Source organism: Arabidopsis thaliana (assembly GCF_000001735.4).
Source record: "Arabidopsis thaliana chromosome 1 sequence".
In the NCBI taxonomy this organism is placed as follows: Eukaryota; Viridiplantae; Streptophyta; class Magnoliopsida; order Brassicales; family Brassicaceae; genus Arabidopsis; species Arabidopsis thaliana.
In genome coordinates, this window is record NC_003070.9 from 9,558,483 (window position 1) to 9,575,371 (window position 16,889).

The 16,889-nt window shown below is 35.7% G+C and overlaps 7 protein-coding genes, 2 long non-coding RNA genes and 1 pseudogene across 12 annotated transcripts; 5 read left to right on the top strand and 5 right to left on the bottom strand.

Moving 5' to 3' along the window:
• Positions 1-79: 79 nt before the first annotated feature.
• Positions 80-4,003, top strand: AT1G27520 (Glycosyl hydrolase family 47 protein). The gene is made up of 15 exons (NM_102516.4): positions 80-400; positions 488-530; positions 604-669; positions 748-809; positions 886-985; positions 1,112-1,294; positions 1,536-1,584; positions 1,672-1,851; positions 1,995-2,115; positions 2,225-2,306; positions 2,398-2,483; positions 2,593-2,693; positions 2,816-2,957; positions 3,043-3,193; positions 3,382-4,003. The coding sequence occupies exons 1-15, from the start codon at positions 270-272 to the stop codon at positions 3,607-3,609; spliced, it is 1,725 nt and encodes a 574-aa protein (NP_564288.1). The 5' UTR covers positions 80-269; the 3' UTR covers positions 3,610-4,003.
• Position 4,004: 1 nt separating this feature from the next.
• On the bottom strand, positions 4,005-5,549 carry AT1G27530 (ubiquitin-fold modifier-conjugating enzyme). The gene is made up of 3 exons (NM_102517.5): positions 5,073-5,549; positions 4,927-4,988; positions 4,005-4,408 (listed from the first exon to the last, which is right to left on the bottom strand). Exons 1-3 carry the CDS (start codon positions 5,403-5,405, stop codon positions 4,279-4,281), a joined length of 525 nt encoding a protein of 174 aa, NP_564289.1. The 5' UTR covers positions 5,406-5,549; the 3' UTR covers positions 4,005-4,278.
• Positions 5,550-6,243: 694 nt separating this feature from the next.
• On the top strand, positions 6,244-6,652 carry AT1G27535 (phosphatidylinositol 3/4-kinase; the record flags this gene model as incomplete). Its single annotated transcript, NM_001332766.1, has 2 exons — positions 6,244-6,557; positions 6,643-6,652. The coding sequence occupies 2 exons, from the start codon at positions 6,244-6,246 to the stop codon at positions 6,650-6,652; spliced, it is 324 nt and encodes a 107-aa protein (NP_001320248.1).
• Positions 6,653-7,430: 778 nt separating this feature from the next.
• Positions 7,431-9,424, bottom strand: AT1G27540 (F-box protein (DUF295)). 3 transcript variants are annotated; one of them, NM_001332768.1, is made up of 3 exons: positions 9,342-9,406; positions 8,109-9,251; positions 7,459-7,669 (listed from the first exon to the last, which is right to left on the bottom strand). In NM_001332768.1, the coding sequence occupies exons 1-2, from the start codon at positions 9,365-9,367 to the stop codon at positions 8,126-8,128; spliced, it is 1,152 nt and encodes a 383-aa protein (NP_001319092.1). In that variant the 5' UTR covers positions 9,368-9,406; the 3' UTR covers positions 7,459-7,669; positions 8,109-8,125. The 3 variants fall into 3 exon arrangements, with proteins under 3 accessions (NP_001319091.1, NP_174074.1, NP_001319092.1); NM_001332767.1 differs by having other exon boundaries at positions 7,431-7,669; positions 8,109-9,424; NM_102518.3 differs by having other exon boundaries at positions 7,433-9,424.
• Positions 9,425-10,330: 906 nt separating this feature from the next.
• AT1G27550 (F-box family protein) lies at positions 10,331-10,848 on the bottom strand (the record flags this gene model as incomplete). Its single annotated transcript, NM_102519.1, has 2 exons — positions 10,331-10,563; positions 10,704-10,848. 2 exons carry the CDS (start codon positions 10,846-10,848, stop codon positions 10,331-10,333), a joined length of 378 nt encoding a protein of 125 aa, NP_174075.1.
• A 1,066-nt stretch (positions 10,849-11,914) lies between these two features.
• On the top strand, positions 11,915-12,480 carry AT1G27555 (uncharacterized protein; the record flags this gene model as incomplete). Its single annotated transcript, NM_001332769.1, has 3 exons — positions 11,915-11,926; positions 12,063-12,104; positions 12,322-12,480. The coding sequence occupies 3 exons, from the start codon at positions 11,915-11,917 to the stop codon at positions 12,478-12,480; spliced, it is 213 nt and encodes a 70-aa protein (NP_001323189.1).
• On the bottom strand, positions 12,373-13,505 carry AT1G27560 (annotated as a pseudogene). Its single transcript has one exon.
• Positions 13,506-13,972: 467 nt separating this feature from the next.
• On the bottom strand, positions 13,973-14,207 carry AT1G06093. The gene has a single exon (NR_139020.1). It is a non-coding gene; the product is annotated as an other RNA (long non-coding RNA).
• On the top strand, positions 13,973-14,313 carry AT1G06097. The gene is made up of 2 exons (NR_139021.1): positions 13,973-14,097; positions 14,132-14,313. It is a non-coding gene; the product is annotated as an other RNA (long non-coding RNA).
• A 1,754-nt stretch (positions 14,314-16,067) lies between these two features.
• On the top strand, positions 16,068-16,707 carry AT1G27565 (uncharacterized protein; the record flags this gene model as incomplete). The annotated part of the gene is made up of 2 exons (NM_001084139.2): positions 16,068-16,258; positions 16,384-16,707. Coding segments are annotated over 2 exons (144 nt in total), but the record flags the coding sequence as incomplete, so codon positions are not given.
• Positions 16,708-16,889: the final 182 nt, after the last annotated feature.

The window sequence follows — 16,889 nt, forward strand, 5'->3', positions numbered from 1 at the left end:
TGGTTCTGGTATTTTCACTTTTTGGGAACCAACCAATCAATATCTTTTAAAATTTTATAATATTTTCTGCTCTTTGACTTTCGTTTTTTACCAAAAGGGCAAAATGGTAATTGAAAGAAGGGAACAAATCCCCAGTTAGAGAAGAACTGACGTTGTTCTAATCGAGAGATCAGACGCGGCGGAGACTGGCGGAGATGATGAATTCATAAATTCCTTCTTCTCCTTTCCTCTCTTTTCATTTGATTGGCTTCTTACACAGCTTCGTCATCATGTCTTGTCCTATCCATCCTAGGCGTCTCTTCCTCTGCTTGCTTATTTCTCTCACTTTCTTCGTCGTCGACCCTTCATCGCAGCATATCGAGGTCAAGAAGAAACAAATGCGAGAGAAAGTACGCGAGATGTATGTAAGCAGTGATTTTTATATTAATTCTTCATGACCCAATTTGTTTAGCAACTATTGAAAACCCTTCAAATCTCGTTTTTACAGGTTCTATCATGCGTATGACAATTACATGACTTATGCATTTCCGGTTAGTGATCTACTTTAAGTTGTTGAATTCTGGCTACTGGGTTTGGATTACACTAAGTTCTGAATTCCAACAGCATGATGAGCTAAAGCCTCTAACTAAAAGTTTCACAGACTCCCTCAGTGAGCTTGGAAATCTTAAGGTAACTTTGTACTAGCTCATATAGCATCATAAATGATTTTGAAGCAGAAGCTTGACACAAAGATTTCTGATTTTCCAGCTTGAACACCTGCCAACAGATTATAATGGATCAGCTGTTACTCTTGTTGAATCATTATCCAGGTATGTTATGCATAAGTGAAAGCATTCCCTGTGTGTTTTTTCAGTACCCGTTTGACATGATTCTCCTTTGTCCCAGCCTTGCTATATTGGGGAACAGTACAGAATTTGAAAAGGGGGTTCTCTGGCTCTCAGAAAATCTTACTTTCGATATTGATGCCCGGGTCAACCTTTTTGAGGTAGGAGTCTAGTTCTGTATTCTGTTGAAGTTTGCTTCAAGAGTGGATGTGTCCTTGAGTACTGAAAATGAGTTTACTCGCACTTGATGCTTCTAACTGGTGCTCTTTTTGGCTTCTCATTTGTAGTGCAATATAAGAGTTCTTGGAGGACTTATCTCTGCTCATCTTCTTGCAATTGATCCAAATAATAGGTTGATTCAGGGTTCCTACAACAATCAGCTTCTTCGATTAGCTGAAGACCTTGGAAAACGTTTTTTACCCGCGTTTGAAACACCTACAGGATTACCATATGCATGGATTAATTTGAAGGTATTGAATCGTCACTTATGAAATGCACTTACTTCACTGAAATCCTGGCTATCTAATGCGAAAAGGAACAGTCACTTTGAGCACTTACTTCACTGAAATCCTGGCTATCTAATGCGAAAAGGAACAGTCACTTTGATAATTTTCATTCAATTCTTAAAGGTTTCTATGCTTAAGTTTGAGCTTGCTCTTCTAGTTTTCTTGGAAAATGGAATATTTGACCCTGAATAATATCTTTTGGCAGAATGGAGTAATGGAGAATGAGACAACTGAAACAAGCACTTCAGGATGTGGTATGTATCTTGTTATCCCTACTTTCTTTTACATTCTAGTTTTCCGAATGTGCTCATGAATTTATTGATATGCATTTTACGCTTTAGGTTCTCTCGTTCTTGAAATGGGAGCATTGTCACGGCTCACTGGTGACCCGAGGTTTGAATCAGCTGCACTACGTGCGCTTCGTCAGCTATGGAGGATGCGAAGTTCGTTAGATCTGCTTGGGACAACATTGGATGTGGTAACTGGGGAATGGATAGAGTACTCCTCTAGCATTGGAGCTGGTATATTGTTCATTCAGAGGGATTCTAGTGGCAGTTCTTGTTCCGAAGAGATAGCAAAATAATTTTACTTATATGTGTGGAATTAACTTGTGCCTTAGATTGATGTAGCTCTGATGTGTAATTTCATTTCTGGTCTTTTAAAGGGGTTGACTCTTTCTATGAATACCTCTTGAAGGCTTATATTCTTTTTGGAAAAGAAGACTACTGGCGAATGTTTCATTCTGCTTATCTGGCATCTCAGAAGTACTTCAGACATGGGCCTTGGTAATATACTAGCCTGAAAAAATGTACTTCCGCAATCTCTGTTATGACACTTAAGACTTCTATTGGGCAAAATCTGAAAATTGCTAATGAGTTTATCTACCTGGTTTAGGTACCATGAAGCTAATATGTGGAGTGGAAAACCAACTTACTGGCAGCTCACAAGTCTTCAGGCGTTTTGGCCTGGTCTGCAGGTATAATGAATGAATGGATTACTTAAATGTCATAGAAAGAACAGTCGAAAAGGGTATCTTCTCATTGTCATTCTTAAGTTCTTGCTTCTAGGTTCTTGTTGGAGATATTGCAGCTGCAAATTCATCGCATCGTGAGTTTTTCCATGTATGGGAAAAGTTTGGTGTATTACCTGAGAGGTATGTATTCACTTGTCTTTTCTTTGCGGGCTTCCTACATCGATCTTGAGTTAGTCATTTTTCAAGTTTGTTGTTTGCGCTGAAGTACATTGAACAAATCTTTGTTCAGGTATCTACTCGATCATCAAATAATACATCCGACAATGAAGTACTATCCACTACGTCCTGAATTAGCAGAATCCACGTTCTACCTTTACCAAGCTACAAAAGGTTTTTATTTTTGTCTCTTTTTTAGTTGTCTCACCCTGAATGTTTATTATGTGAAGCACCAAATTTGAGGCATACCTCCGCTGACTATAGAAATCTATTTCATTCCTTTGGTCCTTTTGCAGATCCATGGTATCTAGATGTTGGTGAATCAATGGTAAAATCTCTTAATCTCTACACAAAGGTGCCAGGGGGATTTGCAAGTGTTAGAGATGTGACGACCATGCAATTGGAAGATCATCAGCACAGTTTCTTTCTCGCTGAAACGTGCGTTCACTTTCTTACACGCTATTCTTTTCTTACCTATACAATGCAGAACATCACATTGGTAGTTATCTCACTTTCTTCGTAGGTGCAAGTACCTATATCTCCTCTTCGATGACTCATTTGTGGCCAAAAGGAATTATATATTTACAACCGAGGGCCATCCTATACAGGTTGTGAGCTCCTGGCATGAGAAACTACCAGAAACTTATTTCTCAGGCAACTGGACCCTTTCAAAGGTCCGTCCATTGTTCCAGCTCTGATCATTTTGGAAGATATATTACTTGTATGCATGGTTACACTGTATACTCAGTGTGCCTAGCAATGCTATTTTCAGTTGATAGACAGAAGGACAGGCATTTAAAGATTTAATGCATTATTAGTTCTTTCTCTGCTGCTGCTAAACTAGCTACTTAAAAATTTGTAGAGTGGAGCATGGGAAAGTCGAGCTAGCGCATTGTCACTACAAGTCTGTCCACTGATATCTCTTAACTCTAGACATCCTGAGCAACAAAGAGAGAGTGCTTGCCATGTTCTTGACGAGCAAATCAATCATAAGTGTTGGAGCAACAAAGAGTGCGGAGTTGATGCCACTACTTGTAGACTAAGAACCTGCAGCGGGGTTGGATACTGCGGCTTATGGAATCCCTTATAACTTTTGACACAAAACAGTGGGGTCTTGGGTTTTAATAAAGGAAAGAGAAGAGGTGGAGTTTACGAACTGAAACTGTAAATTAATGCGAAATGACAAGTTTTGGTAGACAGAAAATGGATAGTTGTTGCATGAGGCTGTTGTATCTTTTTCTTTGATTCATCAGTCCTGACATGGATATATAGTTATATACTATGGGAGGATCAACCTCGATCAAAGGAATATTATGTTTTTCTTGTTTTTTTCTTGACGTATAGCTTTATGCCTTTATCAAATGGTAATTCTAGGACCTTAACAGATTAACATTTAGTTTCACCATCGATCATGCAAAAGCAAAACATCTCTTGATGCAGATGTTAGCAACGGTATATGGTCTCTTAGCCTAAATGCTTCTATGACTCATATATGCTATCTTCCTTTCCGGCTCAGTGAGCTGTTATCAAGTAAGACCGCCTGCAAAACCAGTCATTGATTTCAACAGCTCTAAAGTAGTTGAACACCAATTATTCTCAAGTTGTGTTCATATAAAAACATTGCAATAGCTTAAATCTTTATTGGGTTTCATGTAAGTGTATTTATAGGGTAGACGCATCCACCTCAGTCATTTCTGAGTTCAGCTATTACTGATAAACACCTCAACATTTCTGAGATTGATAGAAAGGTTACATAGATTTAAGATTCCGCAGATGTGGCTGCGTCATCTTTGTGCTTAATCGCGCCGGAGTCCACAAGAATTGGAATCTCTGCAGCTAACCACGGAGCGAGCCCCAAACAAAGTGCATGTGCTATACCAAACCGAGGACTGCATAAACATAATTCATCCATCAATGCAAAGAAAACGAGTTTGCTGTGCTCATATTCATGATAGAAATGGATTGCATAAGTTGTTCAATCCAACCTCAGTGTATATATAACAAGGTAAAAATGAAAACATACAAAATTAAGTTGACCTGCACAACCTGTCCCTAGCACAACAAACAGCTTAGCACTAGAGTTTCCCGGCCTAATTGAATCATCACACACAAGAAGATCGACAACAAACCAAGCTAATTTCATCTTTTTCACAATTCCTCTAAAAATCGAGACTAAACTGATCTAAAACACTGCATGCTCCTCTTACAATATCTATGCAACCAGAGAAAGCTTAGTACTAGAATTTTCCAGCTTAATTGAATCATCGTACACAAGAAGATCCACAACAAACCAATCTAATTAACATCTTTCTTTCAGAATTCCTCTAAAAATCTGAGAGTAAACTGATCTAAAACACTGGATGCTTCTCTAACAATGTCTATGCAAGCAGAAAGCATATAAATTTACCAGTTTTTGGCCCATAGAGGCTTGAAATGCACAGTCAAACATATCTTCCCACCTCGATACATCTACACACAACAAAAAAAAAAACATCAACGACAAATCCAATTGAGTAGAAACCACCTAAAATCGAAAAAACAGAAAGCCCTTACCTTTTGAGTCTTGCCGTCAATCTCAGGCAGCTCAAGCTCAGGAGCAGTGGCTGGATAGGTAATCGGGATATCGAACTGGAGATCGAATTCGTATTTGAGAAGGTTGTGAACATACCAACACTTGCCAGTCCAACGCGTGCCCTCAGGATTGGAAGCGGAGATACGGAACCAGTCATTGTCGTTGGACTTGTTCATTTGGGTATACGCAATCAGAGACTTGTACTCCTCTTTCAGCCTCTGCGTCCATGCCGCGCCGTCTCTTGGACCCGCCTTTGTCGTCAGAAGCGGTATTCGCGTTAACGTCGACTTCGTGTTCGGATCCCATCCTTCCATTTTCTTCGCCTTCCGATTTGGGTGTGTGGATTCTAAACCCTATTTGTCGATCGGAATCGGATGCTTGATTCTGATTCCTCCTCTTTTAGCTATTTTCAGTTGTCACCATTGTAACCGAAACAAACAATCAAACCGTATTGGATCATGCGATTTGGTTTGATGTTGGTTCATTTGGTTCAAATTGCTTAAAAACCTTTTGGTTTAGTTTGATTTGTTTTGGTTTGATACTTTGATTACAAAATGTAAAAATCTAATGACTTTTTCACATTACACGATGTAAACAAAATACAAACAAACAAAGATTTCTGAATACAACATATGTTTTGCTTAAACGTATACAATGTAGTAAATTTTTTATTTAACAAAGTTTATTTTTCAAATTAGTAAGTTGTATTTCAATTAACAAACTAAAAATCAAGGATATTATTAGTGAAATAGAAATCAAGGATATTATTAGTGAAATTCTGATTTTTAAAAAAATATATATTTCTAATAGACAACAAAACTTTTTCTTTTTTTATTGATACAATTTATATTTTTACTTTTGTCATGTTGCTTAGGTAGTTGAGTTTAATTACATAATGTAATACTTTGCTTTGATCAATATGATGCTATGAATATGATCAAGTGGTAAAGTTTCAACTTCAAGTGAAGGTGATTGCATAACATGAACATGAACATGAATCTCTAGGTTTTGATATCTTATTCTAAAACACAAAGCTATATTTGAAAGCGAATGTCGGAGAAAAACTACATGAATTCAGTGGTTATGAACACATCTTCTAGGTGTAAGATTGAGATAGAAAACTAAGGTGTTTATTTGAAAAATTCTATGATAATGATGAACAATCAGTTAGGAATGAGGGTATTGTTTACATCTTGGATCATCCAGAAGATAATCATAGATCACAGTCTCAACAAGTTTATGGCTTACCTGAAGTATCACCAAATGAAGATGAGAGTTTTGACTGAATTTGTAGAGTCAAATGGTACCATTGAGAAACACGGTCATGGTAGAATAGCAGTGGATGAAATACACAAAATTGTTGTGGCAGACATCCGATTTGCTAACATAAATAGGAATACAACTAATCTTTTGCTACAAGAAAGTAACAACGGGTCTGTTCACCTACTGCCAAGATATTATGAACGGTTCTTCTTCAATCATCCTAAACGACAACAAAAAATATTTGATTGATTCAAATTCTATTTTCCTTTTGTCGTATTGCTTAACTAGGGGAGTTTAATTCAATAACAAAATATTTTGCATTGATTACATTAATCATGAAATTATCCAAATTTGAAAGATTCGTAACTTTGTAAATAGAGATTTTATATTTAGTTGTTTATAGATCAATAATAAATAATTAAGCAATATAATAATTGATGGTTTGGATTATCATTGTTGTATTTGTTCTATAAAGTAAGGACATCAACGGTAGTGGAATATGTAAAACCAAATTAGATTTAACAAATGAACTAAATTCAAAAACATATTTGCATAAAGATATCCAAAAACGTTGGACCGGCTCTGTACGAGATGTGTTATTTCAATGTTCAAGAAGACTTTAACATGCTTTAGTGTTATTTGCTTATTCTTAAATTTGCATTAGTTTTTGTTAGAGTTCGTTTCTAATATTTGTATTGCAATTAAATATTTTGGTGTTGTCTTTGAGGCATGATAATTGATTTTTTTCATGTAGTTCGTTCTAGAAAATTATTATTCTAACTACAAAATCTATTTTAAATTATAAAATTTAAATATCTTAGAAATTAGGCAAATTTTCCTCAAATTAATAATTATTAATATCTTGATAAATTAATTAACTTAATTAATTAACAAAATATCTCATTCCAATATTATTAATTTTTAGAGGTTTTAATGTACTTTTATTCAAGTGTACTACCATTTGCAAATAGATTCTCCAATTTGCTATTTATATATATATTTAAATACGGCATATGAATTATGTTATGATCAACTATGCACTATTGTTGACGGTCTAGTTGTCTTTGATCAAAATATGTATACACATTATGAGATCTTTATTACTCTAATATGTCGCTTTAACTTTACCAGCTAGCTAATACTGTGATTGTTTAACATATAACGAATAAACATACATTAGGTTACTCAAATGAAAACAACCAACAACAAAATATATGACAAGAACGAGTTGTGAAAAAAGAGTAAGTGGAAGTGTGGAGGCACACATGTGTCGTGAACTCTTTGATATTGTGTTGTCTATGGACTTTCACAAACTCTACATACAAAATAAAAAAAACGAAGTAAGTGAAGTAAAATGCTTAATCTTGTAATTAATATCTTCTAACCAGCACAATTAATATTTGCACACACATGTGATTTGGGTATGCATGCAGCCACTATTTCCATGGATTGATTTTATATACGATAGGATACCTTTACATATGCACTAAAGCATAATCAAAGTCAGAACGTTAATTAACAAAGCTAAACTAGCAATAACAAATAAGTCGGTTTACCAAAACTAAACTGACATCCCAACAACATGATCGTTGTAAACTTGTAATCCACAATACTCTAACATCAATTAATGCCTTAATAGACACTTAGCTGTCGGACACTAAATTTATGTTATGATCATCAACGTAAGTGAACTATGAACATTTTCTATTTTGAAATTTATTTATACGACAACAGAGCAAGGCCGAGGGAGAAACCATGGAGAAGGCTAGAATCAAGAAGGAAGAAACCACTGAGCATCGTTGAAGTTGAAGTTGGAGAGACCGTGGAAGCGTTTGACGGTCTTTGTTGCAAGATTGAAGACACCGATGTCGAGGCATGACAATTTATTGTGACAGATACGATCATCACGAGTGAAATAAATGGAGTTAGGCTCAATTCCAAGGGTATGGTCAGCAGGCACGGTAATACCCAAATCATAGAAGAGGGCCTCATCACCTAGAGAATGTACCTCAAGAAGCCGGGTGTCGAGGGTTTTCGGGTCAAGATCTTTAGGATCCCTCTTGTACAGATGGAACATCCTGTGACTTTCAGAGGTACCTAAATCGTACGTAAAGACAACCAAAACTTGACCTGCTCTTGTAACAGCAATGCCTTTGTTAGATGGGATAGACCTCTTTTGCTTCATACGTTCACGTTCCTTCATTGTCATACTTGGCATCCACATTGGAAGCCTATGTTTCTCGGATACATCCTTGAAACCATCTTCATCTTGTCCAGACAAATCTAAGTGTCGAATGAACTCACGGGTGGCATAGACGTAAAGATTGTAACCTTTCAGTACCATATCGTTTAAACCTCGTAACTCCCTCTGAACCTCGAGCTCTGTTGGAATCTCGCGGTAATGATCATCCCCTGTCCTGCAAAACCCTAGAAATGGGTACATTTCAAACTGCCACACAACAACGTAGTTTCCATTCTTGTCGTCAACCCACAAACGACCTCTCAGATCTTCGGCAGCATGAGGAAATTCATCACAAAATGGATCCTCATCATCCATTACCATATGCTTGACATTCTCCTCTCCTTCACGCCAAATCTTAAAATGGCTACCCTTAAATGATTCTAGTGGTGGAAGATCGATCCTCTTCTCGCTAAATACATCTATAATATAGAGTTTCATTCGAGAATCTACCACCAGAAACCACTTACCTGAGCTTCCCAGGAATCGATACCCTGAAAAGTCACTCTTCGGCTCGTAAACCCTACCATCTTCTGGGTTGTAAATACGACAACCATACTCTTCTGCAATCAGCATCAGCAATGGAGATCCGGCTTTTGGCTGCAGAATCAAAGTCGAACGCAGAGACTTAACAGGCTCAAAATCAGGAATACTCGATGTTCGTTTGAGCGTAGATCTAGATCCGGCTTTTGGCAGCAAATTCAAAGTCGAACACCCCTGAACAGCCTCAATATCTGGAAAACTCGATGTTCGTTTGAGCGTAGATCTCTCCATTATCTCGTCTGTTTTTTTTCTTTTAATGTCGTCTTTCGATAAGATTGAGGAGGCGTTAAGTTGCGCATATTGAAATGGAAGACATTATAGTTAGGAACCACCAGGCCCAGTAACAGCAAGAAATTATATTTTAACGGGTCTATGGCCCAATATACGACGTCCATCACGGATCGTTTCGTTACAAAATTTTCATTTTTGGTTATCATTTTGATTAATATTTTGGTTAAAATTTTGTTTGATTGGACTGTATATCAATTTATTTTAGTTTAAAATAATTTTAAAATATAAAACAATATGATACTTAATTATATTTTCTTGATATTTATTAACATATTCTCTTTTTTTCCTCAATTGGTTTGGTTTGATTACACGATATAAAATCCTATGACTTTTTAAAAAAAAAAATCTGAAACTTTTTTGTTTAGCTAGATTTATTTTTTAAATTAGTAACTTGTGTTTCTCTCAAAAACTAAAAACCTTTTAGCACATAAACTATCAACTTTCTAACATGTGATTTCGTGAAGGGTTTTTAGTTTAAAAATTGCATTTAATCAGATTTTCATTTGCGTAATGGTTGTGTATGTTTTCCAAAAGTAAAACAAAAAATGGCTATGATTATGATTGTATGATTATGTGTATGAGTAGACAAATGATTGGAAAAAAATTGAACTGAATAATTATCACTTATATGATTTGTATTTTGTATTCCTCGCTTCACCGGGATCATTCCTTGTAACTCGTCTATCCCACTTCCGCTTCCCTTAAGTATTAAATGAGATTCTCCTTACTTCTCTAGAGATCTCTATTTATGCAAAAACATATATTAAATATACCATCCCCATAACCCAAACAGAAAACAATTTCTTAAATACTTCTAATAATTTAAAAATTGAATATAAATTTTATACAACACACATTTTAAAATATGAAATACGTACGTGCCGCTCAGGTTCTAGTTATCTTTTATATGATTAGTATTCCGTTCATTTCAAAATGCCACACAACAACGTAGTCTTCCTTCTTGTCGCCTACCCACAAACGGCCTCTCAGATCCTCGGCAGTATGAGGAGCCCCACGCGATAAATCGCTGATTAATATATCCCTGACTTTATCCTCTCCTACTCGCTCAATCTTTAAAAGGCTACCTTTCAATGATTCTAGTGGTGGAAGATCGATCCTCTCCTCGCTAAAGACATCTATAATATAGAGTTTCATTCGCGAATCTACATCCAGAAACTAATTACCTGAGCTTCCAAGGAATCGATACCTCATACCTCCAAAGTCGAAAGGTCACTATTCGTCTCGTAAACCCTATCATCGTTTGGGTTGGACACACTACTGCGATAACCATCCTTTTCTGCATACATCATCAGCAATGGAGATCCGGCTTCTTGTCGCTCAATCAAAGTCGAACGCATGGCCATTGCAGACTCAGGATTCTGACAACTCCATCGTTGTTTGAACGTACTAGATCTCTGCATTTTCAGGTCGTCTTTTGATTAATTGAGAAAGCGTTAAGTTGCACATACTGTTATATATACAACCAAGCCCAATAACAGCCAGAGAAAAATATTCTATAACGGATCTATGACCCAATATAACATCATCGTGGATCATTTCATTTGGTTGTTATTTAACTTATATTCGTGGAAACCTTTAGCGTGTGAAACTGATTTCAAACTTTTTTAGATTTTGATAAACGTTTATGTGTGAAACTATCTTTATAAAGATTAAAATACTGAAGTAAAGAAGAGGGATTAGTGAATTCGTGGTTATTCAAGATTCTCTTGATATTCTTAAGTTGAGATTTGGAAAAGATACTCATTTGTACAATTCATTAAACCTACTGCCTACAAATCCATAAATCCAAGCAATGACAACGAGGGAAAAGATAGAGAACAGTACGTCAGTATCATTTCGCCTGACTGATCATTTCAGTCTCAAATGTGAGCCTCTTGTTTTCAGTACGGCTATGAAGATGAATGACACATCTACATAGATTCATCTAAATATGGTGGCTTTGCGAGAAGATTAAGGCAAGAAGTAAATACAAAAAAAGTATAAATCCAGAGACATGAACGGCTTAACTATCGGGGCCATTAGCTACTGCGACCGCCCGTATCTTTTTGGGTAAAATTAATTAATCATATGAATCTTATAACTGTCCTTTTATTCAAATGTACGACCATTTGCACACCAGATTCTCCATTTCGGTACTTTTATATAAATTTAAATACGGCATGTGAATTATGTTACGATCAACTATTCACTATTGTTGACGACTTGACGGTCTAGTTGTCTTTGATCAAAATACATTAGGATAATCAAATGAAAACAACCAACAACAACAAAAATATATGACAAAAGTTACATCTCGGATAATGTACTTCAGAATCAACAAGAATGAGTTGTGAAATCTCTTCTTGAACTATATGAATAGTAAGTGGAAGTTTGGAGGCACACATGCGTGGCGAACTCTGTGATATGTTGTTGTCTATAGACTTTCACAAACTCTACATACAAAATAAAAAACGCAATTGTAGTAAAATGCTTAATCTTGTAATTATCTTCTAACCAGCATAATTCATATTTGCACACACATGTGATTTGGGTATGCATGCAACCACTATTTCAGTGGATTGATTTTTTTATATGTCAGACATATTCTCATGTTTTTTTTTCTTCTGTACGATAGGATACCTTTACATGGGCACTAAAGCATAATCAAAGTCATAACGTTAGTTAACAAAGCTAAACTAGCAATAACAAATATATAAGTCGGTTTACCAAAACTAAACTGGCATCCCAACAACATGATCGTTGTAAACTTGTAATCCATAACACTCTAACATCAAATGCCTTAGCAGACACTTAGCTGTCGGACACTAAGTTTATGTTATCATCAACGTACAAGTGAACTATGAACATTTTCTATTTTAAAATTTATTTATAAGGACAACAGAGCAAGACCAAAAGGGATCAACCATGAGCTAGGAAGGCAAGAATCAAGAAGGAAGAAACCACTGAGCATCGTAGAAGTTGGAGTTGGAGAGACCGTGGAAGCGTTTGATGGTCTTTGTTATAAGATTGAAGACACAGATGTCGAGGCATGACGATTCTTTGTGACGGATACGATCACCACGGGTGAAATAAATGGAGTTAGGCTCAATACCAAGGGTATGGTCAGCAGGCACAGTAATACCCAAATCAAGAAAGAGGGCCTCATCACCTAGAGAATGCACCTCAAGAAGCCAGGTGTCGAGGGTTTTCGGGTCAAGATCTTTAGGATCCCTCTTGTACAAACGGAACATCCTATGACTTTCAGAGGTACCTAAATCGAACGTATAGACAAGCAAAACTTGACCTGCTCTTGTAACAGCAATGCCTTTGTTAGATGGGATACACTTCAATTGGTTCCTACTTTCACGTTCCTTCATAGTCAGACGTGGCATCCACATTGGAAGCCTATGTTTCTCGGACACATCCTTGAAACCATCTTCATCTTGTCCAGACAAATCCAAGTGTCGAATGAACTCACGGGTGGCAAAGACGTAAAGATTGTAACCTTTAAGTACCATATCGTATAAACCTCGTAACTCCCTCTGAACCTCGAGCTGTGTTGGAATCTCGCGGTAATAATCATCCCCTGTCCTGCAAACCCTAGAAATGGGCCCATTTCAAATTGCCAGACAGCAACGTAGTTTTCATCCTTGTTGTCAACCCACAAACGACCTCTCAGATCTTCGGCAGCATGAAGATTTCCCCGACGATATGAAAAACCATCCATTAGTAGATGCTTGACATTCTCCTCTCCGTCACGCCAAATCTTAAAAAGGCTACCCTTAAATGATTCTAGTGGTGGAAGTTCGATCCTCTTCTCGCTAAATACATCTATAATATAGAGTTTCATTCGAGAATCTACCACCAGAAACCACTTACCTGAGCTTCCCAGGAATCGATACCCGGAAAAGTCACTCTTCGGCTCGTAAACCCTACCATCTTCTGGGTTGTACACACTATTACAGCGACAACCATCCTTTTCTGAAGACAGCATCAGTAATGGAGATCCGGTTTTTGGCCGCTGAATCAAAGTCGAATGCATGGCCTTAGCAGACTCAAGCGTAGTAGATCTCTGCATCTTGACGGAGATTTTCTCGTCTTTTGATAATGTATATATAAAGTACCAAGCCCAATAACAGCAAGAGAAAAATATTTTAACGGGCCTATGGCCCAATGTAACATCATTATCATTATGGATCATTTTTGGTTATTCAAGATTTTCAGAAACGTTTATGTGTCTAACTGTGTTTATAAAGATTTTAAATACTGAATGTAGAAGAGGGATTGGTGAACTCGTGGTTATTCAAATCAAAAATCATGAGATTTAGGTTTAATGTTGGTTTTGGTTGTTTCGGTTTGGTTTGGTTTGATTATAGATTTTTTTTTTTTTTGCGCTAACATGGAAATTTTTTGAATATTGTTTTCTTTTTTCAAATTACTAAGTAGTATTTCGAAATTTTTTTTTTCTTTTTTTTACGACAAGTAGCATTACAATTTAAAACTAAATTATTTTAATGTATTTTTCCTGTATAAACTATCAAATTTCTAAGGTTTCTCTCTCTTCTCTCTTTCATTTTTCATTCTCTCAGATTTCTCTGATGTATTTTTTCGTTGACTTTTATCTCATTTGAGGTGGGTTTGTCGTTTGGTTGTACCAGCTTTCTCAACGGTATATATAGATTGGCTTTGCTTCCGGTGTAGATGCCTTCGTTTGCATATTCATCCGGCTATGTTTCTGACATCGGTGGTTTAATCAACATTGGTGGTCGGCTCTGGCTTCGGATTTAGCGGTCTTTCGGTAATGATAGGCTAGCTTCTTCTCCGGACCGTTTAGGTTTGGTCTCGCTTTTGTTTTTTCTTTTTCCGACTATTTCGATTTTTAATGATGGAACAAATATTTTGGATAGTAAGAACTTTTTCAATAAAAACAAGTATATATTTTGTGAACAACAAAATTTTTTGAAGGTTGAAAAGTTAATATCGGTTGACGTAAAAAAAAAAAAAAATTGAAGGTTGAAAAGTTGTTGATTGAAGAAGAAGATGAAGAAAATTTACAGATCTACAATAAATGGAGTCATATTCTCAACAAAGCTAAAATTGGGATTTTACCTTGTTTCTTTAGGCAAATATATAAATATGTAAATTGAATGAGATTTATGATGTTTTTGGTGGAATTGGAGCTTTCTGACGTCGCAACAATCTATCGGTGACTCCAACTTCTTCAACGTGTCTTTCAACCTGGTTCTCAATTGACATGTGTTTGTACTGTATACAACTTTATCTTCAGTTTAAGGTTCACTTAATTGGACTTTTGTTTTCTATTCTTACGTTTGTTTGTTTTTAAATATAAGTAAAATCTTGGCCTGTTATATTGGTTTTATACAATAAATAAAACACATTTCTGACTCCAAAAAAAAACTATCAAATTTCTAATATACAAGTATTCTACCCCGTACTACGTACGGGGACAAGTTAAGATTGAGGTTGATAGAGAGCAGTAGAGATTCAATCATAATTAAAGGGTTTGGAAAATAAAAGTGGATCCTATACTATCTAAAAATCCTATTTATTTTTCTGTTTTTAGACAATATTTAAATTTTGTAAAGTTAACTAAGAAAAATTAGCTTAAAAAACTAACAAATTATTAACAACAGGTTGCAATATTTGTATTTGTTTATTTTGTGCAACAAATAATTAACAACAAAATACAAATATTTGTATTTGTTTATTAACAACAAAATCGTTAAACTACTAATAATTTGTAATTTGGAAAACATAAGTACAATAAAATCACAATTAATATGAGTTAAATAGCAAATGAATGAATATAAAGAAAAATTAAGCGCTAACTTGAATAGAATTTCCATAGTAGTTTCTATAGCATCCACAAGAGAAGAAAAAAATGGAAGATAATAGAAAAAATGATTAAATAGAGAAAATCGGTTAATAAAACATGCTTTGATTTTAGCTTGATCGTGAAGGGGTTGGTAGGAGCAAATTAAGGAATATAGGATTTTTTACACTTTTTTTTTTTGCATATCAATATTGGCTTGAATTTTATTTTTTAGAAAGTTTTTCTTTCCATTACTAAGCCCATATTTTTTGGTTAATAATTAATTTTGTTTTTTTTAAAAAATTTTTTCTGTTTTGCACGATCTCAATTTTGTTTTGATTTATTTTTATGAAAATTAAATTATTAAATAGAAAATGTATGTGGCATGTTTTTATTGGTGCTTTCTAATTTGTTCACATCGCATTTTCATTTTCTTTTAACAGTTTAACGAAAGCTGTCTTAAAAGATAAAAACTGCGTTTAAAGAAAGGGCTTTTGGATAGGTAACAGAAAACAGCCCTCATTGCAACTCTAGAAAGATAAGACGACAGGGTGTTTTTACGTAAGGCACTATTTAATGGAGAGCCATCCGTGTTTCCTAGGCCTGGGATTACGGCAGGAACCGAGCAAACCGACCCGATTAAACTGATAATTTCGGTTATCGGCGAAAACCGAAGATACTGTAACTAACCGTTCGGCGAATTTAATTTTGGTGTTCGGATTTCGGGTCGGGTCGGTTCGGTAATCGGACCGATCGGTTTATTAAAATATGCAATCATATATAAACTTAACCCTAGTCAATTACCCTAATTTGTTTTATTTTGCTTCTTCACTGCCTCTTGCAAACCAAGTGAGCCCTTCTCCGATCTAAAAAACATTCTTCTCCAATCTATTCATCATCACATCTCTTCTCCTTCATCAATTCATTATCATCTATTCATCTTTATCCTCTAAAAACTCAATCATTCGTGTCTAAATCTGTCCTCGACGAACTTAAACGTAAGATTTGTTCAGATTTGATTATTGGTGTTACTTGTTTTTTTTTTGTAGTCTCGTGTCTTTGTTCTCTAGATCTTAGGCTTGTGTTTATTTCAATAATTTAGTTGTTTTCTTTCTTGTTTCAGTGAGAAAGCGAGAAACCGACTCATCAACCTTGTTTAATGCAATCTCGCTTAAAGCTGGAATAAGAAAGTTTGAGATCGCCGTGGACGAGACCGTCATCGTCCGAGCCTCATAGTCGGAGTCGCAGCCGTCACACTACACACAGCTTTTTCAAAACCCTAAAATTTTTACAAGTCTGGGCTTATTAATTGTGGGTTGGGCTTATTGATTGTATGTTGGGTTTTGTTAAGTGTATTGGGCTTTTATTTTGTTGTATTTGTAATAGACCAATTTTTTTTTTAATGTGTAAACCGGTTAAACCGAAGAAAAAAAAGAATTTAATTCATATTCGAAAAATATTTTTTAAGCTATAACCGACGTCCGAACCGATCCGAACCGAATTTCAATTCGGGTCTATTCGGTGAGATTTTTAAAAAACCGAATTTCCACCAAACCGAATAACCCGACCCGAATAACCCAGTTTAACCGAACTCCCAGGCCTAGTGTTTCCTCTTATCCAGCAATTTTG